A 10,729-nucleotide genomic window follows, 5' to 3' on the forward strand; every position below is an offset into this window, starting at 1 on the left:
TGTTATTATTCTGAAACAGACGAGAGCTCATCTATAGTGAAGTTCATCATCGACTGTGAATATAATCACACGGCCCCGAGTTTCGTGAAAAGTGTTGTGCGTAATCTCTGTAATCTCCTTGGTGATGAGAGTATCCACGCCGACAGTGTACACGGCGAGAGCGGAGGCACAGCAGTGTTTGTACAGATGTCTGCAAAGGCTCATGCAAGGCTCTGGGAGTTCTGTAAGGATCAATCTAGCCTGCTCGCTGGTCTGCACATTCTCGAAGTGTCAACTGTGGACGGAGCAGTAGTCTTCAATTTCCGTCCCACGGCATGCAGTGGCGAAGGTAAGACGGATTGATGCAGTAGGAAAATACTAGGAATGCACCGATTGCAGCGAGTCAACTCCTAAGCGTTAGTCCCATATATACAGCGAGTCAACTCCTATTAAAGCGTTAGTTCCATGATGATAGGGAAGTCAGTGAACTCCTAAGCGTTAGTTCCATGATGATAGGGAAGTCAGTGAACTCCTAAGCGTTAGTTCCATGATGATAGGGAGGTCATCACTAGTCAACAGACGACTGGCTGTCGTCTGGGAAAGTGGTTGGTGAAAGGCATGTTTCGGTCCATGATGTTTGTCTGCATACAAGTTTTCTAGGAGATTCTTTTGACAGAACGAAGTAGTACTGTAAATATACAAAATTTCGGCGTTGCAAAATTTCGGCACTTCACGATTTTTGACATTTCGGCGGCGATTTATTTTCGGCGTGGGGTAGAGGACATGGTATTGCGACAGATGCTGTGAAAAATTTCATCGGCGTTTTAATTTAGGCGTTTTGGGTCGGTGCCGAATATAGCCGAAATTAAATAGCTGCCGAAAATTTTGTATATTTACAGTATTCACAACCAAACAGTTTCCTTGATATGCTTCAAATTTATGTCTGGAGCAAAATGTCCGAAACTCTTTGCTTTCTTGTTCAGGTATTACTCCTGATGACCAGAAACGCTTGGTTGAAGAGTTCTCCGGGAGATTTCCATCCTTGGACCGAGGTGAGCTGTCTTTTGCTGTGGCTGATCAACCGGATGTTGAGCATGCAGTGATTGCAGCGACTAAGCTCGTCTTCGATGAAGGCGGAGCATGCTTGAATGCACTTCCTGAGATTCTTGGTGGTGAGTTTCAATACCATTGTTTTGTGGTTGTGTTGCGTGTACTTTGTCTATTGGGCCCTGCTGTCTATGTTGCGAACCATTGTGCACGAGTGACAGTATTTACATCGTGGTATAAAATCACACATGCCATATTATCATTTTGGCAATGTCACTGGGACCACAATGAAGAGAAATGGCGCGTATTGCCGCATCGGAATAATCGGAGGCCGGTTTGGTGCATAATTATATTGATGAACTTGTGGTCCTTCAAAAAAGCCTCCCTTTGTACTGATCTTCTCCAGGCCATTGTGCTGCAAGTAGAATTTTCAGCAAGTCTGTGGAGGGTATTCCCCTATAAAGGTGATGTGTGTGTGGGGGGGGGGGGGGGAGGGAGCATATGAATCTCATGCATCTTTGCACCAGCAACGTCACTCACTGTTATGTGGTACTCACAGAAGCATTTTTACGATGTGATCCGCAATGCGTCGGCCTCGAAACCTGGAAATTCCCAAAACGCACCGATCGCGCAGCTCACTCAGCCGTCACAACTGGCCCATCGCAGAAGTAGAGCTTGCCACTGCTTGGCTCAACTTCTGCCGTGTGACATGCGATGTGATGTCCGGTTTTGACCTTCGCGACAAAGGTGTACGAAAAGGTTCAAGAGTTGCTTGTAGATTTGTACAAGCTGTACCCGACTACACCAACGCCACAGTGACGTACACATTTGCATTGCCGAGCTCTGAGGCACGTCAGCACGGCATCGTTGCATCGCTGACTTCTTCTGTGAATGGTAATTTGTGAGTTTGCATCGCACGGCGGCGTCGCAGATCACTTCGTATCGCACATAGCATTGCAAGAATGCTTCTGTGAATCCCACCTAAGACATAAGGAAAACAAGTGACCCTGCAGTCGTAAAATTATGCTTTGTCTTTCCCTTTCCGGTCTTTCTTAGGTGTGGCGACAAGAAAGGCAACTTCGACCTCTGCTCACGTTGATCGTAAGTACACCAATATGGCTGTGATGAAGCATTGATTCATCACAATGCACACGTGTACATATTGTGTGTGTGTGTGTGTGTGTGTGTGTGTGTGTGTGTGTGTGTGTGCGTGCGTGCGTGTGTGTGGTGTGTGTGTGTGTGTGTGTGTGTGTGTGTGTGTGTGTGTGTGTTCGCTAGGCTTAATACACGTGTCTTTCTGGCCTCCGTCATGTCGCTCCGATGGGAATTTCACAGGACCGTCAAATTATCTTGGTTTTTCATTTACATTGTAGTTTCAAGAAAGTGGCACCTCCGAATGTTGCAGCTGATGCTTCTGCCAAATAACTGACACTTGGCTGACCAACAGCTGCTGCCGTCTGGAGCACACAAGAATCACGTCAAGCAAAGAGTGGTACTATCTTGTAGGTTTGCCGAGTGGAAGGTTCGACGTGCTCCTGGTATGCTCTAGACGGCAGTCGTGTGTCAGTCAAGTGTCAAGTCACTGGGTAGGAACGCCAACACTTGTATCTGTCACAAACAACATTTTCTAGCAAGAGAGTTCAGAATTTTGTGTACTACAAAAAAGTGATGTTATCATGACGGTACGGGATGCGACTTCGGGACAATGCAGAGAAATGCCTCAGGCTTGAATCGGTTTTCCTGCCATTCTTTTTAATTTATTATTTTGTCTTCTTTCTTGCAGATCCTGAACGGGCCATTTCAACCCGTGTCTCTGCCAATACTGGACGTGCAGTAGAAATCCAGGGAGCTGACAATGAGCTGTCTCTCCGGCTGCAACCAAGGCCCAAGGTAAGAACAGACCAGATGCACAACATTATAGGTAACGCAAGGACAGATTTAGGTCTGGTCATGTTAGGTGTGGGGGGGGGGGGGGGAGGGGGCATGTACCGCTTGAAACATTTGGCGTGGAGTATGATGCGCGGTTGTATTTCACTGAAATCTGAGAAATGGAGATTTAATGCAATCATATTTGAGCCGTCAGATGCGAAAACCGACGTTATGGGAAAAAATCATATTTGTGTTAGTGGTACTATCTGAAAGCCAGTAGCATCAGGAGCCGTATGCAAAAAACTAGAGTTGATTTGGATCAAGAGAAGTAAAGTTATAGCCTCTGCAGTAGGAGACCGTTACAAATTGCATCTCAATTTTGGATGCAATACCAACAATTGTTTCACCTACTTTGGAGAATATTTCCTGTGTCCTTTGACCGATTTCCACAAACTTGGGCTTTCTGGAAAGCTCTGGCCATGAGCAACCCGTTGGGCCAAAATCCGATAGCAAATAAAGCACAGCACCAGCGCAACAAGCTGCAGACATCTCTTCAGCGCTGGACTTACGCCGTCACATGAAAATCGCTCGCCATTTCCATCTCCAATATCCTGTCCCCGGGGAAAATTGCGATTCCGCGGCCGCGTTTTTTTCCGCGTTTTTTGCGATTTTTTAAAAGATCGCGTTTTCCGCGATTTTCCCCGCGTTTTTTGAACTTTTTTGTTGCACAACACGTACACACATAGTGCACTGTTCGGTCACCAACGTCTCATCGCGGCGGCTTTTTACTCAAATATGACGAGTGCTTACACCAGAGACTTGTAACTGATTGATTTCACTACATACTCACTGAAAATTGCCGCACATCAATATTATTCACCGCATATTTACCGCAAATTCACCGCAAATTATGCCATATTATGCCGCGTTTTTCCCCGCGTTTTTTTGCGATTTTTTCCCGCAATTTTCCCCGGGGACAGAATATTCCAGGGCGTTTTTTCGTGAAGATGCACTGAGAGCTTCCAATACGTCTGAGCCTGTTGCCGAGATCGTAGGTCGCTTGAAAAGGGGGAAACCCCTGGTCTGGATCGTTTGATTTGCACGTAGAAATGCAAAGTGCCGTGACGTATCTTGCAGGCTTCGTAGCTGGGGAACGCAGCATCGTGCCGCGATTGCGGATTCCTTGGAGTTTTCTCTTCGATTTACATACTTGGATTATCCGAAAGACCGATATTTGACTGAAATACGAAGGTTTGTAGCTTGGTTGTCCAGGCGCACCAGTGCGTAAACTCGCCAACTTTCAAGTGCATTTTTCTGCACTGTGCAGTGTTTCCCATAAGGTCGGTTTTCGCATCTGACGGCTCATTTGTAAGAAGAGGTTGCAGCGACTTCAGTGATACTTCAATCTTTATTTCCAATTAAATGTGGGTGGTCAGGATACAACATTATGATTCAGCAAGGGAAAACTACCGAACAGAAAGAAGCCTATGTGAATGTCGCTTACCCATGTCTAACTGTGGAAACAGTTACTTTCATGAACCATTATTACTGCATAGCCAACCTCTTCTAATTCCTCCTCCCCCTCCTCTTCTTCCCCATCCCTGTGCACCCCATGTACTGTTGAAGCAACGAACTGAAATAATAAAAAAACAACCAAACCAACCCCCCCCCCCCCCCTAGTTCCTCATTGTCTAGCATTGTCCAGCTACACTCTCCACTTTATATTTATTTTAGCAAAAGACACAATGCACAATATTCTTCACTATTAGGTATAGTTGCAACTTGCAGTGAGGAGTGGTGTATTTCGCAAGTAGCATACCCTGTCTGAAAACGCCTGCAATATCTTGATCAGAGCTGTGCTGAAAAATGTGCTCCGTCCATTTTTTTAAAATCCTCTATTCCTTTACGTTTTTGATGTTCTGCAGTGGTCTTTTCGTGGCAGTCTACCTGATAGCTGGCAAGGTTTCCATCGTTGTACCATGTACAATGGGCATGCTTACATTGTGTGCCAGGAAGAGAAAGAACTAGTGATCTACCGGTCTACTCATTGTCTCAACGAAAGTCTTACTGTGGCATGGTCAAGAGTAATCGCCATTGACACCCGACTCTTTTTCCTTTGCAAGTCTTTTTGCCTTCACAATGAAAAAATGTACCATGCAAGTAGTGGTTTTTGGGATGGGAGTAGCCCCAATATCTATGTTGTAGATCTACAGGGAAAATGTTGTACTAGAGAAATACAATGCGATTGTATCCCAGTAGATACGAGTATGAATACATCTTTAGAACCTTTTGGGGATGTATTCATAACCCAGTCAGCCCTTCTAATGGTATGCTTATGGCGCAATCATTTCTTAGAAGTTATTTCATTAGATACCAGACATGATGGTGCAGTATGGGCAAAATTGGATCCGCTCAGCATGCCGGAGCCGCCGGACAGCATCTGCAGCACTGACGATACTCTATTTGTGATACCAAGCAGAGACCTCAATGATACGCATTTGTCAATCATGAAGTTGTGTAGCGTGGCCCAAGTGGTTGGGCACACAACAACCAACAAGTCTCACCAGAGCAAGGAGAAGTGGTTGAAGAAATGAAGGATGATCTTTCTTCAGAGACAGAGCTTTTTATATGTGCCAAGACTAAGAGAGTTCAGGTTTCACATAACAACGAGCAACGGTTTAGACCAATCAGGAGATAGAGAGATGGCACAGATTCGGCCAATCAGAAGACATGTATTGGAAGAAAGTAAAGAAAAAAAGGAAAGCTTCTGGAAAAGGTAGGTTCGAACTTCACATGCAAAGGATACTAGTCTTATTACTGTACAGGTTTTAACACACCAAGCTACAGTGACACAGGCACTAGACTACAATGCAACAGGTACAAGGTTGAAGAATCTGCATGCTCTACATGGCCCCCTCCCAGATTGAATCACGTCCTCGTGATAATGTGAATATTGTAAAAATAAAAATGAAACGAAAGAACCCAAGGAAGAAGCTATATAAACTGTGTGTTAAATGCCAACCCAACACTATATCTAAAAAAACTCAAATCTCAATCTCTCAAATCTTCACAAGAAAATTGTACATATCAATTGTTCTTGGCTCTCATTGACGGTATCGCACCGGCCTCTGGAGATTTGCCCGATTGCGTAAGTTATACCCACCTGCCTGTGGCATGATCGGAACGGTCGGCACAACGGGAGCTGCCGGAACAGCCGGGACTGGAACAGCTGGAACTGCCGGAACTGGAATAACCGGAACTGCTGGAACCGGAACAGGCGGAACTGGAATAGCCGGAACTGCGTCTTGCACGTAATCAATTAGCGCCGGTTGAGGTAGGTGTGCTGGCACTGGAGCGTGCTGCTCCTCCGGTACTTGAGTCGTTGACTTGAGCCGGTTGATGTGCACCACCTGGAGTTTCCCTGTATCACAGTGCTCAATCCTGTACACCACGTCATCGATCACCTCGACAACTCGATACGGCCCGGTCCATGGCTTGAGGAACTTCTTTGTGTTGCCTGCTTTCACAGCTGGGTTGTGTAAGCGCACCTTGTCATTGATCGCAAACCGTGGCTTGGTCGTCTTTGCATCATAGTAGTCCTTCTGACGTTTCTGTGCTTTAGCGCCAGCTGATCGAGCGTGAGAAAATGCCTGCTGCAAGGAGATCTCGAGACCAATCATATAGTCAGGTACAGATTTGACATGTTCTCTGGAGTCGTTAAACATAATATCCACTGGCAACTTAAGCTCTCTGCCGAACATCAATCTAGCTGGGGTTTCCTTGGTTGAACTATGTACGCTACTACGATACGCCAGTAAACAGCGTTGAATATGCAGGTCCCAGTCATTGTGATTGGCATTGACTCTGGCACTCAGCATGTTCTCAAGTGTACGATTCATCCGTTCAACTAAACCATCACTAGAAGGATGGTATGGAGTCGTGCGTGTCTTCTTCATATCTAACAGTTCACAGATGGATTTGAACAAATTTGACTCAAATTGCGCAACTTGATCAGTGTGGATAGACAGTGGCACACCGTAGCGACAAATGAAACCATCAATCAGTGCCGAAGCTATTGTCCTAGCAGTCATATCCGGGATGGCAAACGCTTCTACCCACTTCGTGAAATAATCAGTAATCACAACAATGTAGAGGTTACCTCGATTTGTTCTGGGCAGTGGTCCCATGATGTCCATAGCGACACGTTGCAGTGGAAAGGATGGTTGGTCCACCTTCATCGGAGCGCGAGCAGTTGGTGCTGGGGTACGCCTAGCTGAACAAAGCGCACACGCCTTGCAATGCAGCTCAATGTCAGACGACATAAAAGGCCAATAGAATCTAGCTTTCACCTTCTCTAGAGTACGTTCAGTAGCGAGGTGGCCACCACTACACTCATTGTGCATCCCAGTCATTATTCTCTGTCGCAAACTGACAGGTACAACAAGTTGCAGAAATGAGTTGCTACCATCTACTGAAGTGTACGTACGATACAATAAGCCATCTTGCAGAACCAGCCGTTTCCACTGACTCCACAGACGTATCAAGGTTAATGATGCTCCTTTCATAGCACTATCACTGCGTTTAGGCCTGTCTAACAATGCTTGTTGCCAACCAATCATGCAGTCAATGTCACTGTCTTCCGCTTGAGCTCTGCGAATATCTTCTGCACTAAAAAAATCTGCCCAATTGCTTCCAAGTAAATTGCTATCATCATTCGCATGTTCTGCAGGTTGTGATTCAACGTCAACATTACCCACGTATGCTTGATGTCCAGAATCCTGCGTCAATGTATCACCAGCTGCTGTATCCGGAGAGACTGATGGCATGGCTGTAGGGACAGGAATGGAAGACTGGGAAGGACAGACAACAGTAATATTTGGATCCATTACTGAAGGCTCGGCAGTGGCCGATGCAGGATGCTCCGAATTGTCCGCAGGTTGGCTATGGAACCGTGACAATGCATCTGCGTTGGCATGCTGAGTACCTCTACGGTGGACAGTTGTGAAACCGAACGCTTCTAGTTTCTCCAACCATCTCGCCAGGATACCTTCCGAATCCTTGAAAGACTTCAACCAGAGAAGGGCTTTGTGATCGGTTCGCAAGGTAAAGTTTGCACCCAGCAAATAATGTTTGAAGTATTGCACAAAGAAGACCACTGCATACATCTCACGCCGAGTTGTGCCGTAGCGACGTTGGCTCTTACTAAGTGAACTACTAGCATACGCAATTACCTGCTCTCTGCCCTGATCGTCAACCTGCGATAGAGTTGCACCAATACCAGTGTCAGAAGCATCCGTGTCCAGGATAAACTTGCGGGATGGATCCGGGTACGTCAGGACAGGAGATGACGTGAGCTTCTGCTTCAGGATATCGAACGCTTGCTGACACTCATCCGTCCACGAAAAGCTTGCCTGTTTCTGCATTAGCTTGTGTAGCGGTGCTGCAATTGTCGCGAAGTCCTTGATGAACCGCCTGTAGTAGGAAGCAAAACCTACAAATCGACGAACCTCGGTTGCAGAGCTAAGTGGTTTGAGACTGGTGACCGAACTGCAATTCTTGGGATCAGGGCTCACACCACCTCCCTTGAACACATGCCCAAGATACGTAACCGACTTGCTCAGAATCTGGCACTTACGAGGCTTGACCTTCAAACCTGCTGCCCGGAATTTTTCAAACACTAGGCGCAATCTAACCAGATGTTCTTGAAATGTTTTCGAGAAAGTTATGGTGTCATCTATGTACGCTGAACATACGCTTGGCACAAGATCACCCAGAACCATGGTCATCAGGCGCTGGAAAGTTGCTGGGGCATTGCACCACCCAAATGGCATGACTTTCCATTCAAACAATCCAAATGGAGTGACAAATGCTGATTTCGCCCTTGCTGCATTAGTTAGCTCTACCTGCCAGTAACCGGATGCAAGATCTAGGGTTGTGAAATACTGTGCGTCACCCATGTTGTCTATCGCATCATCAATCCGCGGAATGGGGAATGCGTCTCTGACAGTTACAGCATTGAGTTTGCGATAATCGACACATAGTCTAATAGCTCCATCAGGCTTCCGAACAACAACAATAGGGGCTGCCCAAGGACTGTTGGAAGGATCGACTAAACCCTCAGCTAAAAGCTGCTCAACATGTTCACGAACCTCATTGGCATGGTGAAGCGGCAATCGTCTAGGGGCTTGGCGAATAGGCTGGCTGCTAGTGGTCTCGATGTCGTGTTTGGCAACACCGGTAGAGCCAAGATCCATTGCTCCCGTTGAAATTATGTCGCTGAACTCCGAGAGAAGAGACCTGACGGCTGCTGCCTCTTCTGTATCGAGATGACTAAGGTCAAACAACTCAACAGGGTCAGAACACATATCAGCAGCATTACAGCTTTCAGCAGTACAATCACGCTCATCCGCGGCTTCTGCGGCTTTCTCAACAAAGCAAGATTCGAACATGCCAACAACTGTACCCTTGCTTATAGTGACAGGCCGTGGTAGCAGGTTCTGCAACCTGACAGGAACAGTACTGTTCTCACTCACGGTCGTGACCACTCTAGCTGCACTGACACAAAATTTATCTACGAACGACTCTGTTGGCTCTACCATTCCGCAAGATGGAGACATAAACTCAGTGTCACGTAATCTACCTTGCGTTATCAACTGAGAATAGCCCTGTAGAACAACAGATTCAGCCAATTGCACTGGAATGGGGTCTCTTTCCACTCTCTGACATGAAAGGTGCTTGGGCCCAACTCCCTGTGTTAACGGAAGGGTCTGATTGCTCAAGCGCAGACAGCCTTGTCCCAGATCCATAATACAACCGTGCCTACGGAGGAAGTCTATGCCTAATAGTACGTCAGGCTCAATGTTCGCAACTACCATAGTGTGCTGAAGTTGGAGGCTGCCAAACTCTAGCTGCACATCCACCGCTCCTTCCACAGTCACGCCACTGCCATCAACACTTCGGACTGATGTAGAAATTTTGTTTAATTTTATATGCTTATGTTGTTGATAGAATGCTGAGCTGACAAACGAAATCGAACTTCCAGAATCAACTAACATGTGGACATCAGTTATGCACATTGAACTTACTTTGCCGATAACATACTGGCAACTGTCAACAGCAACGGAATGGCATACTACATCGGAAGGCGCGGCGGGCAGCACTTCCGGGCCATGGTGGTTTGGAGCTGACTCTGGACCCTCTATGCCAACTCCCGGCCGTTTCCCGAAGGGCGCTGACGTTGTCCCCTGGGTGGAGGTGCAGTCGGGCAGTACGCAATCAGATGTTCGGCACTCCCACAATGGTAACAGCGGCGCTGTTGTTGGGGTTGCTGCTGGGGTTGCTGCTGCGGTCGCTGCAAAGATGACAGAGCGGTTTCCAATCGTTCCATCCTTACTAATAAGGCATCCAAACGATCTTCCCTGGCAGCACAGACAGCCGCGGCCACTGGCTGAGACGCACTAGTAGTAGCGTCCGCTTGGAGTATGGCAAGTGCTCGAAGTCCTTGCTGCAGTGCCTGGTCAAGAGTTCGGGGGTCTTGGCGACGTACCTCCATGCGCAACTCTCTGCTGTCCAGACCTTCAATGAATTGGTCACATGCCAGCTGGTCCTGCACGAGGTTTGGCAAGGTAGGGTACGCTCTGCGAGACAATCGGCGAATCACCTCGCAGTAATCAGACAACGCCTCCTCACCTCGCTGTCGTCTGGCCTTCAATTCCGCTCTGTGGAGGTCGGTCCTGACGGGTGGAGCAAACCGACCCTCCAGAGCTACCAGTAATTGCTGAACATCCTGGCGTGTCGCGACAGGAAGCGACTGGTAGTAGCACTGCGCATTATC

The 10,729-nt window shown here is 47.2% G+C and overlaps 1 protein-coding gene across 1 annotated transcript in view; it reads left to right on the forward strand.

Moving 5' to 3' along the window:
• Positions 1 to 5,668, forward strand: part of LOC135819688 (uncharacterized) — a 9,596-nt gene extending 3,928 nt beyond the window's left edge. Inside the window, exons 4-8 of the mRNA XM_065332942.1 lie at positions 20 to 328; positions 963 to 1,151; positions 2,083 to 2,127; positions 2,810 to 2,916; positions 4,821 to 5,668. Coding sequence (XP_065189014.1) covers positions 20 to 328; positions 963 to 1,151; positions 2,083 to 2,127; positions 2,810 to 2,916; positions 4,821 to 5,489 — 1,319 coding nt within the window. The 3' untranslated portion in view covers positions 5,490 to 5,668. The remainder of the gene's footprint in view (positions 1 to 19; positions 329 to 962; positions 1,152 to 2,082; positions 2,128 to 2,809; positions 2,917 to 4,820) is intronic.
• Positions 5,669 to 10,729: the final 5,061 nt, after the last annotated feature.

The sequence above is a fragment of the Sycon ciliatum genome, chromosome 6, assembly GCF_964019385.1.
Source record: "Sycon ciliatum chromosome 6, ocSycCili1.1, whole genome shotgun sequence".
In the NCBI taxonomy this organism is placed as follows: domain Eukaryota; kingdom Metazoa; phylum Porifera; class Calcarea; order Leucosolenida; family Sycettidae; genus Sycon; species Sycon ciliatum.